Source organism: Brachionichthys hirsutus, chromosome 21 (genome assembly GCF_040956055.1).
Source record: "Brachionichthys hirsutus isolate HB-005 chromosome 21, CSIRO-AGI_Bhir_v1, whole genome shotgun sequence".
In the NCBI taxonomy this organism is placed as follows: Eukaryota; Metazoa; Chordata; class Actinopteri; order Lophiiformes; family Brachionichthyidae; genus Brachionichthys; species Brachionichthys hirsutus.
This window is the reverse complement of record NC_090917.1, coordinates 2954964-2972472: the sequence shown is the minus strand read 5'-3', so window position 1 is coordinate 2972472 and position 17509 is coordinate 2954964. Positions and strand designations below refer to the sequence as shown.

Sequence of the window (17509 nt, the reverse complement as noted above, 5' to 3'; positions counted from 1 at the left end):
ATTTCTCTCCATTTAATATTCGTTTCCATCTGATGGTTTAACCTGTCCCTGGATGTTTAATTTTTGGAAACTATTGTATAAAGAACAAATGTTTGCCTGGTAATAAAATAAAATAACCGGCATGAGACCTGATGTTTATGGTTTGGCTTTCAGCTCAGTTTATCCTTGAAGTCAGTCAGAAGTGTTCTCAGCGGAGCACACGCTTCAGCCAGAGCCGAACATTCCCTTCTAATTCAATCCAGTCTTATGACTCACGATGAGGTTCTGTGCTTAGTTGAATTGTCTGTCGTCAGGATTACATGAACATTCTGATAGAGCCGAGTAAGATGGTTAGGGCTCGAGTGACAAAATAGAGCCCTTGAACGGATTCCTCAAGAGGATCTGAGCGATGCATTCATCACCTGAATCTGCAGGCCAAAAACTATTTAATCCATCTTTTAAAAACCCAAGCTATACAGCCTCAATTTGTTATTTGCTTTTATAACAGTCATTAAAAGTCATGATAATTAACCTATTGCGTTCACACACCTGCCATCGGTGCTGTACTTGCTCCAGTCGTTCAGATTTTGGAAAAGCACAATTGGAAGTTTGTCCTGGTTTAAAACGGGAGCGCCTGGAAACAATCAGGATCATTTGCCTCGACCTTTAAACCCTCAGATTCTCAGCCTTCCCACGGCGTGATTAACAGTGACTCACTTGTCTTCCTTCCTACTTGTGACTTGGTTTCGTTCTCTGGTTCTCGCCTTCAGCCAACTCCTCCTGTCTGATCTGCCGAGAAATGAGGCGTGTTGCGAACACGGAGAGTCACACATTTTGAGTTTGAGATTATTTTCACAACGCCATTCTACGGCAGAATGCCTTTCTTAAATGGGATGTCTTGTTCTTTTATTTTAGAAACTTACCTAGTAAATCACTGAACTGAGCAACAGATAAGGGTGGAGAGGGATTGGCTGGAGGATTGTAAACAGAGTCCTGACTTATGAATCAGACAACCTCTCTGTGGGAAAGCAGCCCCTCGTTCTGGCCTACATTCCTCAGTCTTTTAACTACCCTCGTCTGCCTTCGTAGTACCGAAGCAAGCTTTGGAGAAAACAAAAGTACCTCAAATGCATTTCTTGCATTTCCATATTGCAGTTTTTTTTTTTCATATCTAATTTTCAAAGGGCTACTATTAGCGGGCACGGCTCATTGATCGGGCCCTTTCGCACTGTTCTCAGTTGATGTTTCTCACATTAGTCCAAGCGTTTGTGTCAAACCGGAAACAAATGAAACCATCAGGGTTTATGTGCAGGAAACACAGATAATGGGAGCTCACAGTGGGAATCTGAGCCGTGCTGCACAGCTCTGACTCACTACTGACTCACTACTGGCTCACAGTCCATTTCCTCAGGCCTCTCACTGGAGGCCTATAAATATGGATTAGCTGATGACTGATGAAGAAACTGTTTGTTGGCAGGAATGATCGTATCTTTCTCAGAAGGACAAAAACAGCATTGAGAAGATCAAACTAATGCAATTCACGCAATGAAAGGCAGCAATAATAAAAAAAAAAAATCTTGTTTGGCATATTTTGCTTCAAACTGTTATTTGATGATGCAGCATTATCATCCTGTCCTTGGGGGAATAAAATGTATTGAAATGTTCTTGACTTCATTTAGGAATCAATTTTACACCCCATTAAACCTACAAAGCAGATTCAAACATAAAACTGTGATCATGACACACTTGAGACTCTGTGACTGATTGATGTCAAAGAGACAGCTCAGTGCAAAAGACATAAGATGATGACTCTCTCGTCCGTCCTCATACGTCTCACCTCCGGACCGAAACCGGCCGCCGGAGGATGCAAGTGTCTCATGCTGAACCTCAGTTAACACATGAAGTTGAAACTTCCCATATTACGTCTCATTCGCTTTCAAGTATTGCAGAAGGCACAGAGCAGCTATGGGTCGTTTAGGGACTGTAGGAAATGGCTCTGGAGGTGGAGGAAAAAAAGGTTTGCCACAGAAAACCAACCTTCTCCACTTCACCCTGTCCTTTGCATCGTCCTCCCTCACTACTCACTACGTCCATGTATCGTCTCCTGGGTCGACCTCTAGTCCCCCTGCCCCACCTGATCATCTCCATACAGAACCTTGCAAGGACAGTAAATAAATATTTTGAAACTGCATTTTCACGTGAGCATCGTTTTTGCTCACTTTGAATCATTTTTCCACAGCAGCTGTAAAGTTCATGGTCCCATGTCTTCAAAGACAGTCTCAGTCAGGGAAACCTTCGTCACGCGCCGTCTTTAAAAGGCCTTCATAGGCAGACTAGGCTCATCCATTTTTCAGGCAGCGCCACTCGCATGTCTAATGTCAGAAAGGATCATTGTTTTTCTGCATGTACAACAGCCTGCTGAATGTCTTTCCACTTCATGTGAGCTTGTGGCTTCGCTGGGGGCAAAGGAGGAGTGTATGGTTTGATCCTGGAGGCCACAGGAGGGCTGGGCTTGACTGGAGGGACAGGAGGAGGACTCGGTTTGGTTGTCTTACACTGAAATACAAAAAATATATATTTTTATTATATTTCTGACTCTTAAACTAGATTTTGTATTTGTTTTTTTTCTCCAAATGATGATGGCCTGTAACTTTGAGATAAAACTTCAATAATCGGAGAGAGGAAACTCACATTTTACAGCAGCAAAATAGTTTACATAAGGAGGAAACTAATTAAGAACTATTTATAAAATGAAAAAAAATAGATAAAAGTAAAGGCAAAGGTTAGGTTGTTGCTTAAACTCTTAAAATATTAGAGACTACAAGATGATGGGAATGACGTGCTTCAAAGGAATCTATTCAAGGTCAATTTTAATTTCCTTAAAGCTGCTCTCAGAATGAACGCTGGAGGAGGTATTTTGGTTTACAAGAAAATCACTTTGCTGTGCTTCAAACCTTTGGCCAGAGATTGCTGAAGGAAAAGTACACATTTCTGAACCCGATTACTGTTGTTGAGACAAACCAAGACAAACACGTGGCTAAGACGGAAAACTGGCATCGAAATCAAACGTGCAGAGGAATTGATTTCCACCAAAACACAATGTCCTCAAAGAAAGACTCACAATGAGTAAAACAAATGTAACAAAATAAACCCACACCCATTTCTGAAATGCTGTAAATAGTAAATAAGATTTGTCATTTAAGATGAATCTATCCAACAATCAGAAACCTAAATGTTCTGTCTTCCGTATTAAAGCGCGTCGCGGCCCTTCTGACTGCACTGATGGTCTTTGAGAGCCGCTGCAGGTGGGACTCACCTGTGGTTTTGTGAGAGGAGGTAAAGGCTTGCATGGAGGTTGAGGCTTTGTCTAAGGTAAAGAAGAAGAAAACCTTATCACTTTAAAACACATTTGTATACACGGATTCGTAGTCAGAGTGACGTTTCACTCCGGACCGGAGCCTGAATAACTCAGTTGATATAATAGAGCTCCACTGTGTTCCAAAAACAAACTACATGTGACACGCTTCCTCCTTACAATGAACACAAAGAGTTAATTGTGCTGCCCAAACAACCATTAAAAACCGCATGTGGATTTGTCCCCCACTGAAAACACAGTAATCCTAAATCAATGTGTTTGTTAAAAAAGACCGCGTTTTCTTCACAAGCCGTTCAACACACGGCAACCAAATACTCAAGTGGTGCCTTTCGCTATTAAAAAAAAATATTGTTTGTAATTTATTTTCATTTCTGAGTTGCAAGTTGGGAAAAAAATGAAATTAGACTAATTCGCCTCATGGCAAGAAGGTTCCGGCTTCAGTCCCTAACTGTGAGGAGTTTCTATGTTCTCTTCGTGTCTGCAGGATCCTGATCATGTGATGCTTGTTTGATTTGACTTCAGCGAGCAGCTCAACTCACCAGCTCAATCTGTGTAGTAAGCGTAGACGGCACTTTCTTTGGCGGCTGGAGACAAAAAAAAAAACCTATTAAACAACTTTATATTGACCCTAGAACACTTCAACCTGTTCATTGATCCCCCAATATGAGTTTCATGGGTCATTGATCAGTGTACCTGAGGAGCAGGTCTGCTGGGAGTCGTAACAATCAGGGGGGCGCAGGCCTGCGAGGCCGTTGATTCCATGAAAGTGGGCGGACTGATCTGAGGTCTGTCTTTCACACTCGGTTCCCCGAACATTGGGTTCAACTTGTCTGTTGCTGAGTACACCTTCCTGTGGACACCACATTGTATTCAGCTCAGAACGGGGAGACTGAAACTGAAAGCCACATGCAGCACGAGGCACAAGTAGGAAGGCGAGTTCAAAAAAACGACCTTTTCGAGGCGTAGTTGTCCATGTTGTCCTTTTTACAGCACATCACCCCAACGATCGCCACCGTGATCGCCAGGAGGACGGAGATAAGGGTGCACACTCCTGCTGTTATCGCACTCTGACCTGCGGGCAAGGAAAGGGGACGCGACATCAAAAATGATGTCGCTTCAGTTTGTTGATAGCAATCATGTGGATTATATTTTAAAATCAATCTCATTTAATCAAGGCAGTTGTTGGTAAAAGAAAGTGCACGATGTTGCGACAAACAACAACAAGACAAACACAAAGGCTGACGTTTGCATCAAAGGAAGAAGGAGAAAGAGATTTTGTCACTCGGAAAAGAACGCCGCAACTTCCCGAACAGGTTTCGCAAGTCTTTCTGTTTTTCTGATGAAAAAAATGACTTCTGCAAATCCTATAATTTCTAAATGTAATCCTGCTCAGTGTTAGAGTGTCTCTCCCGACTGCTTTGTTTCTGTTTTTATCTTAGAAATCAGGAATTCTGAAACAGTTAATTGTGATTCAAATCAATTCCAGATGTGTCCTCTACCTTGCGGTACATCTGGATACTGGACCTCACAGTAGGGGGGAGCCCAGCCGGGATTACAGTGGCACTCTTTCTTATGATTGCACACCTTAAAATCAAATCGCACAAAAATCATTTAGGTACAAGTCAAGCGTTATAACTTCCAAAAACGTCCAATTCAAACCTTAAAGTAACTCCCTTACCCCGTTGTTGTTGCATTTCGTTGCACAGTCCTCCTTTTCACCGTACACTGATAAATCCACGCATCTGTTGTCAAGGCAAACCTGTCGACAAACATTGAATTCAGATCAAATAATCCAGGAGAGCTAACAAAACTCGGCGCAATGTGTCTCCCTGCTGAAAGTTTGACCTTATTTGGTCCACATCTGGTTCCCTTTGGCACCATGTCGATGTTCCTGGTCTTATCGTCATCCACAGCTAACTTGCATTCTGTGCCAAACACGGTGTAGACGGCCCTTTTACCTGTGATGGACTCGCCACCTCCTCCACAAAATATGGAGCCACACTTGAGATTCCTGCAAAAAAAAACAACAAAAAACACAGAGGTCAACGACTTAATAAATCATCACGCCGCCGCTGCGTTGGATTGAGGATGAGCGGGCGGCCTCTTCGGTCCCGAGGTGTCAGCGATGCATACTCTGCTCTGCAGGGGACGTAGCTGAATTTGTTCTTCCCACAGTTTGCACCTTCTTCGCCTCGTTTGTTCAGGCCAAAACACACATCGGCTCCAACCCTTGCCCCTGGGGAAATCATATATTTATTCATTAGCAATGTATGGAATTTAAGTTATACAGACAGATAATAAAATTATGCGTTGAAATTTTAGGGATGTAAGAAAAATTATGAAACCCTGAAGTGAGTCAGAATTCAAAAATCCCGAAAACGGCATTTTCCAATTCATCATTCAAAAATGGGATTGATTGAATATAAGTAGAACCTAAGTTAAGCGTTAGATGGAAACGTAACACTTAAGTGTGAATTACTCTAACAGGCATTTGAGACCCACACAAACGCATCTCATTTTATGTTTAGCACAACAAGGAGAAAGGCCGTCCTCCAGAGACGCTGCGAGATGTGACGAAGCCGGGACTTTTCTCTGCCCGCGGCGTTTTCGGCCTACCTGATCCGAACAGCCTCCAGCAGTGCTGCTCGTGCGTGGGGCATCGGCCGTCGTAGCAGTGGCCCTGCGCGTGGTTGTAGCAGGCTTTGCCGTTCATCTCGAAGCTATCTTCGGGACAGTCGTCCGACACGCCGGTGCAGTATTCAGGCAGATCGCACTCACTGGCTGACTTTCTGCAAACGCTTCCAACCGGTTTGATCTGGGAATGAAAGCGCGTTTCAGATGGCTGACATCGTCTATAGTGATTTTATTTGGTGCATTATGTCAGCAGGATGTCACCCTGTCATTGAGCTACAGCTGCATTCCCGTTCATATTGATTCATGTATGCTACAACATGCAAACATTTTGCTGAAACATGCTAAAGAAAACTACCGTACTCCAAAAGCTGAATTCAATGCGTATCGCTAATGGCCGGCAGCGTACCTGGCAGCTCTCGCAGCATTGACCGTGAGCACACTGGGATCCCGCCGTCAGGCGACACGTTGAGGCATCGCAACAAGGGCTGCGGCATTCCTGGAAATAAAAAGCACCCCGTCAGCCATTCGAAGTTGATCCAGTTACACCTTGAGCAGGGAACACAGTCAGGAATGTTTGGTGAAGAAAGATTTTCACCAGCAGCATTCCCTGCCAAGAATTCCCGTCCCTCCAACAAGACGTGAGCTTACAGGAAAACCATGAAACATTTTTTTGAGGCCAAACTGCAGATTTCGCTGCCCTGAATCGCCGCCGCCTCCCCTTTTATTAGCTGCGTGACCTTGCGTGCAAGAAACCACAGCAGTCATCGAAAAACAGAAAAGCTTAATGCCGCCTTCCGTGACCGGAGGATATATTTAAACTTCCCAAGGACTCGACTCATAAATTTCTGTCCAAGGTCACACGACTGGACTGGAGAGACTCAATAAGTGCTGATGTGGATCCGCCATAACTTCTGTAATCACACACACGTTGTGCTATTTGTATTTAGCAACCATTTCTGAAAAGGGAGCATGTAGAGACCATCCCTCCAGAGGAGAAGAATAATCCAATAAAATAAAAAAATAGGCAGAATGAAGAAACCAGTTGTGCAACATTGATATTTTGGGGGGGGGGGGGGGCTGTGGGTTAACCATAACCCCGATCAAAACTCTTAAATATAAGAGTAACCGGTATCCATCCATCCAAGTGTCTGCTAACAGTTTTACCTCCTCTGTGCCGCAGTCACACTCCTCTCCGGGGTCCAACATGGCATTCCCACAGCGCGGGGCCACGGCGACGACCTGAACGGAGCTTGGCGGTTTGGACAAGCAGCTGGGCTGAGCTCGCTCCATGAACTCGGTGAGCTGCTCCATGCTGCAGCCGCTGAAGAACTCTGGGAATGCTTGGTTTCCCGTACTGAAGAGGAGACAAGCTTTCAGGAGAGATCCCAGCTCTAACACAAGCGCTTACGTGTGCACGGCCAAAGAGTGATGCATCTCCCACGGCGCCTGCTGTAACCTGAGCTTATCTGCCATCACACAGTTCCCGCTGCTGTGAGGTGCACCGCACAAACAACCCGCATCGTCATGGGACATGCCGAAATTATGCCCCATCTCGTGAGCGATGGTGGAGGCAAGGCCTACTGGGTTATCGTGGTGATCCTGGGAGAGAAATGCGGAAATGGCGCTTTATATTTCGCCGAATATATAAAAACGTGCAACAATATTTTAATGAACTTAAGGATTCGTGCACGCCAGAAGTCACTATTTATACCTGGTTGACTCCGCCCGAGTTTTCAGTACATATGGCAAATTTATTTGCCAGTCCAACTGTGTCTCCGTCAAAATCTTTGCCGCTGCGAAGGGGAAAAAGTGCAACATCAAAGTCCAATCGGTTTGTGTTTTTTGTGTTTAGCATCGGTGCAGGCATCTACGAGCCTCCTTACGTCACAAATTGGGCGGTGTCGTGCGCCATCCTCTGCAGAAGATCATCCCGCCGCCACTCGAGGAAGGAGTCGAGAGTTTTCTCCGAGTTGACGTCAACAACAATTTGGTCTTTGTAAGTCCAAACTTCCAAGCCCACTAGGACGATGCGAATGTTCAGAGGTCGATACAGCTGCAGGCAGACGAGCAGATGCGTTTTCATTGGTCGAAGCTGGCTGGCTGAGAATACCGACGACCCCCGTGTGACAACAACGTGAGGTTTTTTTTTATTTATTTTTTTCTCACCTGATCGACATGATTTACAACTCCGAGAACTCGGGATTTAGTCTCACTTCCATAGCGTTTATACTGAAGGAAGACAAGAGGCATGTCAGGCTTATTTAGTATAGTACAATTCATACACAAGGCAAATTCAAATGGAGGAAATAAAACACGATGTTTACCTCGGTATTGTCCACGACCACAAACAGCTCAACAAAACTCTCTGGAACTGTGATGGGTTTAAACTTCTACAAAAAAAAAAAAAAAAAAGGCATAAATACAACCATCATGCTAATATTCTTATTTAATTCAAAATAAAGACACATAAAAAAGAGCCAACTGTGATCTTGTATACTGAATGCTCATACTGCATGCTGTGGCCAGAGGTATTTGTGTTTAACCCTGTTGATGACTGTTCATTGGTGGGGGGGGGGGTGATTTTATTTAAAATGCATTAATTCTGGGGAAAAAAGCAAAACATGCAGCCTTATATGTGAACGTTACACAATGAACTTCCAGCATCTCCTGGCTAAGTTCCACAAACCAAACGCGTGTCACCTACCCACGATCTGGGCCTTAAGAGGCCGGCGAGCGCAGGACCCCGGTCCCGGTCGTATGGCGTGGTGATGTCAGAGGAGGAGCCGCAGCTGGGCCGGCTGCCGGTCTCCTGGCTCTCACTTCTATAGACCGCGTGGTCGCCATCGTCCGACTGTCCCAGAGGCTCGATCAGGTAAACCTGCTGCTGGGCTCTCACGACGCCGCTGGCGACACAGATGAGAAGAAGACACAGGAAGTGTCATGTACTTGAGAAACACGTTGCAAAATGTCCCAATCTTCTTACCTGATTCCCGAACAAAGCCCAACACTGACTGAGGAGTCCGTCATGCCTTCGATGCGGCCGTGATAATAGCAGTGCTCCTGGAAGGAGATATTTATTAGATGAACACACCCAAGGTTCACTCTGCTGAAGTACTTTACGATCCTCGTAGATTGTACAAGTTACGAGTCACAGCTTCACTGTGTTTGAATCATTCAGGTAGGGGGGGGGGGGTGTTCTTACTAATCAATAATTGAGAGTTTCAACGTATCACAAAATATTAACAGAAACACTACATTTCAATAATAGAAATGACTACAATTACATCAGCTGTGATTCCCATAAATATATATATATATATATATATATGCACATATTTACTTAAAATATGATAGTATATTAGAGTAGAATCAAGCAATCATTATTGATATTGACTAAAATGACTTCCTTAAAATGGACATTCATACATAAAATGTTAGAAGATAGAAATATTTTTTTTTCAGTTTTGAACCATCAGTTTTAAATGGAAGTAAAATCTGACTTGATGTTGGGATCTTGTCACACGTTTCCCATCTTCTGAATAATGTGTTTCTGTGAAGCTTCTCCCGATAAGATTCCTTAAAAATAACAAAGAAAAGGGATGGAAAAAAAGCTGCAACAGAAATGTTTCTTTTTCAAACATCATTTTTAATAATTTGACGTGAAATGCTAATTGGATTAAAAAACAGATTTTTTTTTACCTGTTCTTTTCCAGATGAATTGTGTGGTCTCTCCCTTCAACTGCCAACTCATACCGAACCGTATCAGGATACAGCTGTGAAATCAGTCACATGTACAAATACAGAAACGTTATCAGCAACATGCGCTTAAATTATCAAAGATAAAGCAGAATATACCCCCAATTTAAATTGTTGTACTGCTTTATGATATAACTAAATGATTAAAACTGATGCACAGATATGTAAGGACATAGTAATATTAAATCTAATATTCTATTGTAGCGCAGTCGGAAAGAAACTGTCGGTGTATTTATAGTCACCTGCAGGCTTCTCTTCTGTCTCCCTGGCAGTCTCTTAGGTCTGACCACTTCATACCGCTCTACATGAGTCGCCATCCCAGCGCTCTGAAGGAGACAAACTACAAACAACACACAACACTTTAGTGATACTAGAGTACCCATCCGCCCCAGAAATATTTATTAAACCGGTTTTGAGATTTACTCCGGGATATATTTTTACTTCCCGTTACTGTGGGGGTGTGGATGAATATAAATGTGCAGATTTTTAATACCTTCATCACGTTCTGACACGCAGGAAATGACTTCTAAGCCGCATGTTTATTATTGTAAAGTTATTTTGGGGTTCATTCCCATCTGTTTAATTAAGCAACTCCCCGAATTTAAAAATGACTTCACAACAACAGAAAAGTCTTAAAACACAATTAATACCATAATAACAAGGAAATAATAAAAATGATAATTATTGGTTTTTACAGCGACTGAACCTGATTTAAGCAGTTTTTTTGTGTCCTGATAAGAAACCCACTTTCACCTAATTGAAGTATTCTAAACCGATCGGTTAAAAAGAAGATCAGTCTCAAACTCACTCCATGTCAGCCACAGTGAGACCACGTTCGCTCCCATTGCCTCCGCAACCGAAAAGTCCTCCGTGAATCAGCGACACAAGGAGTTCCGTTAAAGCACCGCCTCCGGTTCGGTCGGATCACCGCCTCGCATGCGTCAAGCGAACGATGATTTAAATATCCAGGCGCGGTGTCGGTGAAATCGAACATGTCAAAATAAAACTCTACTGCGCGCAACGCGCAAAACAAAGTTTATGTCGCACACAGTCCAGACCCGGTGATTTTCTGTCATTACGCAAAATGTATGTTGTTTTTTAAATCTTTTTTTTTCCTTTCCAGAAATGGGGCGTCATTTATGGAAATCTGCTGCTTCCCAAATCTGAGGAATGTGGTTCATTATCTTTATTTGATTAAATTCTTGCCAAGGTTGAGACATAGATTAGTGTTAATTTATATCACATTATAAATTAAACCTAATCAGCTTTTATAATGTGTGGGTTTTTTTTATAGTTATAATTATTGCATAAAAAAAGTGCAACAAAAAAAAAAAAACTTTTTTTTTACGTGATATTGTTGTAATTACAGATATATTCAAAGTAAGATTTTAATGTATTAGCATTACGCAAATCCTTTATCGGGAGTAGCACGAACATATTAACTTACAAATTAGGATCAACTAAATTTTGTGTGAGTTCCGACGCTGGAATATTTTTCTGCCTTGTTACTTGCTTTTATTTTGACCTCAACCTACCGGTAATTTATTTCCGGTTTGACTTGTAGAATTTGTTGACTATTTTCCTCTGGATTCTTCTATGCATACAATACTTAATAAAGTGGTGACTCTAAATACATTCAGTCAAGTCTGGTTTTAATGAATACAAACAAAAAAATTTCATTGAACAGGTACAAAGATACCCATGAAGATGTGTTAATATTTACAGTTTGAAGCACGGAAATGAGACGGCAAACAGTGAACAATAATTCCACATCTCGTAAACAATCACAAGTTATGTTCCACCCACTGAAGTATGAGCATTTTGAGTGAAAAGAAGACATCTATATAGGAATTATCTGGGCATCTTGCAGTGGACAGACATGAGAAAGGATTATCTTTATTGCCGGGCAACATTTGACATGCTACGCTGCCGCTTTCTGGCTCCGCTCTATGGCCATCCTCTCGAGCCGCTCAGTGTAGAATCCATTGAAATCCAGCCTGTGAAATTTTAAGAGACAAGTTACCAAATTAAAAATATATAGTTTTCTGACAAGATTTACAAGATCAGGAAAAAAAATACCAGTCATTTACACTAACATTTTTTTTTTTGCTTTGGAATATACCAGCTGTGGAACCAGGAAATATTCCTTCAGAAAACATCCTAAAACACATCTGTATAGTCCACTTGAGAGCCGTTTTACCTGTAGATGATGCTGATCATGCTGTGTTCACAGTCATTAGTGCTGTAGACACTCAGCTTGTCCAGCAAGTCCAGCAGCAGCATGCTGAAGTTACTGTCAAATTTGCTGATGGCAGCCTCGTAGCCTGCCTCCGACGGCAGGACGTCGCCGAACTCGGCTAAAAACTGAAAGGCAAGAAAGTAGTTTTGTGTAAAAATTGTGACTATGCTCTGATTTTGATTCAAATTTGATTAGCTTTGGCAGCACACGCTCCACAAGTTCACATATCAGTTTCTTTAAGTTACCTTTGCTGTTGGCTTCTTCCTCTCTGTGTCCTCCACATGTTCATTTTGAGTGGAAGGGCCATCCATTGCCCCTTGCTCCTGAGCGAGACGCTCCAGCCTCATGCTCTGAGTGAACTGCTGCAAAGCAAAACAGCATCAATCCTCTGTGAGGTTTATTTTGTTAATACTTTCGTTAAAAAAAACAAAAAAAAAACGCCTCAATGCAGAATGTGAAATTCAACGTGAACACTGTAAAAGACAAAAGAAAAAACCCATCAATACCATTTACCAGGATGTCAACAAACCTGCATGCAGTTTGTGAACATGACGCAGACAGCGATGAGTTTGGAGAAGATCCGAAGAAGCTCAGGGTTGGTCAGCATGCAGTCTTTCAGGCAGTTGTCCAGGAAGCTGGTGTGGTGGCAAAGCAGGTCATCAATGTTGGATGCCTGGAAGAGGATGAGACACAGTCAGAGTGTTTCAACCTCAACCTGTTAAAATCAGCCCGTGACCAGTGAGCCTCGTCGTCCGGTGGTCGTCAGCTGAATGCTCCGTCAGGGATTACGTACTCCGATCATTCACTTACCGTTTTCAGGTTGTTCTCCATGACGTGCCACGTGGGCTCCGTCACCTCAAACATCATATAGTACTGGATATTCTGCACAAAGTTGAGCATGCGCTGTCGGAGGGCGAAAGCAGCAGAAAACCTGAACGCAGGGAGTCGGAATAAGATGTCGGGAATATTTTGTCGGTTGATACGGATCAAATTCCATTCCAAAACTCACCATTTAGGAGAGCGTAAAGAGTACTGTTTGAAATCTTTGTTTCTGATCCACACGTTGCACAGCAGCCTCTCCACATGTTTGCAGTAAAACATGTGCCTGAATAACATCTGGTACCTTGTCAGGGCTTTCCTGGAAGAGGAAGGCAGAATATTGTTTTATTGCAGTGCTATTTGTAGCTGCACTTTGATTCTTATTGTCATTTATGATGGAAGCACAAGATCCATGCTTCGGGATCTATAAGCTGGCTAAAAAAAAAAAAATGAAATCAGCAGGTAGCAGCAGAACAGAACCTGTTGATGATGAGGGACAGCGGCCATTTGACAATGTAGTCAAAAGAGAAGGCCTCCAGCCCGCTGAGGGCCACGTCTGTGGGCTCCGCGTTGATGATGGCCTTCTCTTGTTTGGTCTCGATGGCTAACACCCGTAGCAACTGAGTGATGACATCATGAGGCATCAAGTCAATCTGTGGAAGGGATGACGGTTCAAAAATTAGACACCTCACACGTCAACGTTTTCTAAAAGCATAACCCGTCGGATGGAATAATGAAGGAATGGAGGGACTACCAGCAGCGAAACAGATCCCTTCGGTGTTAGTGCATTATTTTTTGTACGCAAAACATTTCTGCCGACCTTGAGGTCGTCTTTGAAGGGGTCCGTGTTGGCCGTGCTCATCCTCAGAGCCAGCTCCAGGAGCGCCTCCAGTCTGGGAGGAACAATGTCGTCCACCTGCTTCTTCAGCTCGTCCTCTGTCAGGTCCATGAAGTGGACAAAGAAATCTCCTTTGTCCATCAGGAAGTAGTGCTTGATGGATCTAATTAAAACACAGGCTAATTTAGTTACGCAATTCATTTCAGTGTGTTTGGAAACATGAAGGTTTGTGAATGTAGATTTTTAATGATCAACAACTGAGTAAAAATGAACAAGACAACCTCAAGCGTGAAACCAGCTCCTTCTCTTCCATGAGAAAGTCCAACAGGACCTTGCTGGCGTAATTGTAAGCTTTCTCTATCTGCTCCACATAGACCCTCTCCTTCAGGGTGTACAGGACCTCCTTAGCATCAGGACACGTCACATCACGGCCGCACTCCCGCACCACATTGAGGTATTTCCCTGCAGGAAATACAAAGGCAAATTGAATCTATTAAGCAGGAAAAACTTCTCAAAAACTTTTCAAAATTCCTAGTTTTTACCTGTGCTTAAAATTTTGTCGGCCATCTTCTGCAGAAAGGAGGGAATTCGATGTTGTACAATGGTGTACCTTTGATCCCAGTACTTATCATTGTAATCCTCCTGAATTTTTTCCTTCTGCAGCTCGTGCTCTTCCACCATGAACTCACTGCGAGGATGTAAAAACAAATGGACATTAAACCAGATTAAAGGACCTAGCAGGTACAACGTGGAACACACCAGATTAGATTTGGTTTTATTCTCAGTCTGCGATCAGACCTGTATGGGTCCTTGATGATGCCCCTGTAGACCCACTTCTCCAGTATTTCAAAGTAAGGGACGCTAGCTGCTTTAGTAAGGTAGAGACACAGCTCCTGAGCCTGGCTGTCCCCGGTGAAGTTGAAGGTTCGGTCATGAAGAAGGGTCAGTGTCGACCCACCCATGCACTCGCCTTTGTCCACAGAGGATGCTGTGAAAACATTGTTTCCTCTCTTGTTAATATGCTCATCTCTGCAGAATATGATTTTCAATAGGAGAATTTAATGCACTTTTAATTTTATTTTTTAGAATGTAGCATTCTTTATAGTGTAGCACTGGTACGTCTACCTGGTTAAATGATCTGAATATTTCTTACACCACTGTTTGACGATGAAAAGTTAAAAGGTTTGCAACAGCACGAGAATCAATCGGGTTTGCGACTCTTACCAATCGAGGCGAGTATCTCCATGGACCTCATAGTGGGCTGGATGTAGAACCAGAGTTTCTGCAGGGACAGCAGTCCCTGCCGCTGGAGGTGCTCCAACTGGGAGATGAGGATCAGGTACTCCTTCATCAGGGTCCTCATCGCTGCCGTCAGCGCGTGGTTGACCTGGCCGTACTCGAAGGATGACTTCTCCTCAATGAACCTGAAAGAGGAACACGATGACACTCAATTCAAAACAAAACAACAAAAAAACATGAACGGATTGTTTCAACTTGAAATCGTTTAAGTAGGCACCGTGTTATTGTGGAGTAATATGATGCAACGGGTAATATTCTGTTGACGAGCTCTTTCACAGACATGTCCAGCGTTGAGTCGACAATAAAGGAGCGGTTCTGCCTCCCCAGCACGGGCTGAGCTGTGACGTCTCGCCCGTCGATTCCAACCAGCACAAACAGCAGATCCTCCACCAGCGCTTGCTCTTGAGCAGGCAGAGGCATCGTTCCTGACAGCAGATAACATCGTCATAAGCACTACCAACAAAATAAAAGAAAAGTCTTATTCGGCTTATTGGACTCAGCTAATAAATAAAACAATTACTGCAGACTGAAAGCATTAGAAGTGAATATGCAACCAGCTTACCGACGGCCACAGCTGGATCACCCGGAGGGTTCGTGCTGGTGATGAAGTCCCCAATGAGAGCAGGACGGTCGTACACCCAATTAGGAAACACTGGGTTGGGCTGGGTGGGATTCTTTTTATTGTGTTTGTCCCTCAGCATCTTCCGTGTGACTTCAGCAGGCTGCAAAACAGACCAGGGAGGCGATTCCTAAAGGATACTGGCACTATCCGGCAAGACGTGAAGTGGTGAAGTGGACTCCAACTTCAGGGGTCAAGGCAGCATCATCTCATAATATGATCCTGATTCACTCAAAACACGCCACGGCTTCAGCTTCACCTTCAAATCCGCTGCATGTAAATCGTATGTCTCACCAGTGGGGCACTGGAACTGGCTGTCACATTGCCAAGCTTCTTCCGCAGCTCATCCAGTTCCTGCATGGAGATCTTAGAGGTGGTCTGAGGCAAACTGTAGCTGGTAGTTGTGGTTGCTGTTGCGTTTGCTGACGACTCTGACCTTTCTTTAGCATTTTGCTGCAGAGACTGGAGAGTCTAGAAAAAATATCCCCCCCCCCCCCCCCAAAAAAAAAAAGCTGTGAGGTAGTGTGATAAGAGGAACCTCTACAAGTCATACAATCGAATGACGCAACAATTATTGTATGTATTTGTTTGTTAATTGAATTACCTCTTTATCCTCACAAAGTCTGGAAAGCAGATAGACTAGAGGGTCAAGGTTTCGTACATTTTTTGATTTGAGCTCATCGCACTTCTTCAAGAAGTCCTCTGGCGTTTTGGAAAACTCTGCTAATTTCACCTGTAAATGTCACAACAACACAAAACAATAAGAATGACTAAATGGTGTGACAAATACGCTTCATAGCAATCAGGTTTCCCCCTAATCATCACCATGTGAAACAAAGATTCGGGCTCTTTTCAATGACTCTTTCCTCCCCCCCCCCCCCCAAAAAAAAACGATCAAAGCATTCCACAGAGAGAACCCCACCTTGGCACTGTGAGCAGAAACTGTAGTCGTGACGTAGGGGGTCCTGTGTTTCTGCAGCAAATCGATGTAGCCCTCTGCGCCGTCGCCTCCTCGAACCTGAAGCAGGCTGAGCAGCTCGTTCACGTCATGGTGAATCCTGAATTCACTCATGGCTCAGGCGGCTGGAAAGACAGCACTAGAGAGAGAGAGCGAGAGAGGGGTCAAGTTAGCCACTCTATAGCTGATTTCTACAGCCTGATCACTAATGGTGCAGCTCAATGTATACAAATACTTATTCCCAAAAATAAATATATATTTTAAAGGCTGCAGATATGCAGCAATTTCTCTCACGGGCCTCTGGTGATGCTGCATTAACTGATTGATTCAAGTTATGTGATGCTAGCTTTGCTAACGGGCTCGACGTGTAGAATTGTGTTTTAAATGAACAAGGGTATGATCTCGGGGTGGGAGCAACGCAGCTAGCCTTCTTCTAATTAACCGTTCCTCGAACATTTATAGTAAGGTAATTCCGTGAAGATAAACCTCGTCTTAAATGTCTTCAAGGTTTTGCCTGTCAACCGTGCCGAGCAAAACGAGTCAAATTCTTCTTCCTTTGTTGTTTATAGTCCTCACGGTAATTTCTCCCTACTGCCCCCCACAGGTTTGATATGGCACTACTGTATACTTTCATTTTTGGCCAATTTATAATTTTATATATTGTATTTTATTCGCGACTTGGCTGTTACAGAAAAGTATTTGCCCACACACGGAAAAGTTTTTTTTGGCCTTATATTAATTTTAACTTTTGAATTATTCAAATACTATAAGATCCAATTCTACAAATAGCATTGTGGGTTCTTTTATTTTGAAAAGACTGCGACATAGCGGAAGTAAACATTAATCACGTTACAACCCGGAAGAATTGCCTTTTTCTGATTAACGTTTGAATAGAAGCGAGTGAACAGATGTATCTGGGGAAGAAACGATTGAACGCGATGCTGCTAACGTTGTGCGAGCTTTGATATTCGTATTTGTGTCTTAATCTTTGG

At 43.2% G+C, this 17509-nt stretch overlaps 2 protein-coding genes across 2 annotated transcripts; both read right to left on the bottom strand.

Moving 5' to 3' along the window:
* Nucleotides 1–66: 66 nt before the first annotated feature.
* adam8b (ADAM metallopeptidase domain 8b) lies at nucleotides 67–10590 on the bottom strand. Its single transcript, XM_068754187.1, has 23 exons — nucleotides 10554–10590; nucleotides 9988–10085; nucleotides 9689–9762; nucleotides 9490–9565; nucleotides 8973–9049; nucleotides 8694–8892; nucleotides 8314–8379; nucleotides 8156–8218; nucleotides 7873–8042; nucleotides 7701–7782; nucleotides 7446–7588; nucleotides 7154–7343; nucleotides 6396–6485; nucleotides 5972–6170; nucleotides 5489–5591; nucleotides 5201–5366; nucleotides 5034–5114; nucleotides 4855–4939; nucleotides 4307–4427; nucleotides 4049–4205; nucleotides 3895–3939; nucleotides 3296–3346; nucleotides 67–2535 (listed from the first exon to the last, which is right to left on the bottom strand). The coding sequence occupies exons 1-23, from the start codon at nucleotides 10588–10590 to the stop codon at nucleotides 2368–2370; spliced, it is 2541 nt and encodes an 846-aa protein (XP_068610288.1). The 3' UTR covers nucleotides 67–2367.
* An 805-nt stretch (nucleotides 10591–11395) lies between these two features.
* tubgcp2 (tubulin gamma complex component 2) lies at nucleotides 11396–16631 on the bottom strand. The gene is made up of 17 exons (XM_068754185.1): nucleotides 16482–16631; nucleotides 16164–16292; nucleotides 15854–16030; nucleotides 15503–15662; nucleotides 15158–15365; nucleotides 14866–15065; nucleotides 14440–14629; nucleotides 14184–14329; nucleotides 13923–14103; nucleotides 13624–13804; nucleotides 13284–13456; nucleotides 12994–13122; nucleotides 12795–12915; nucleotides 12514–12657; nucleotides 12230–12346; nucleotides 11946–12109; nucleotides 11396–11742 (listed from the first exon to the last, which is right to left on the bottom strand). Exons 1-17 carry the CDS (start codon nucleotides 16629–16631, stop codon nucleotides 11667–11669), a joined length of 2646 nt encoding a protein of 881 aa, XP_068610286.1. The 3' UTR covers nucleotides 11396–11666.
* Between the last annotated feature and the right edge of the window lie 878 nt (nucleotides 16632–17509).

Bases quoted from the DNA above. Each gene is read 5' to 3' on its own strand.
- tubgcp2 (XM_068754185.1), bottom strand. From the start codon at position 16,631: ATGAGTGAATTCAGGATTCACCATGACGTGAACGAGCTGCTCAGCCTG. The intron at 16,031-16,163 runs GTAATTCAATTA...TATTTTTTCTAG, and splicing joins GACTTTGTGAGGATAAAGAG to ACTCTCCAGTCTCTGCAGCA. The intron at 15,366-15,502 runs GTAAGCTGGTTG...ATCTGCTGTCAG, and splicing joins TGATCCAGCTGTGGCCGTCG to GAACGATGCCTCTGCCTGCT.
- adam8b (XM_068754187.1), bottom strand. From the start codon at position 10,590: ATGGGAGCGAACGTGGTCTCACTGTGGCTGACATGGA. The intron at 9,763-9,987 runs GTGACTATAAAT...CTGATTTCACAG, and splicing joins GACAGAAGAGAAGCCTGCAG to CTGTATCCTGATACGGTTCG. The intron at 6,486-7,153 runs GTAAAACTGTTA...TTTTATTTCCAG, and splicing joins GTGACTGCGGCACAGAGGAG to GAATGCCGCAGCCCTTGTTG.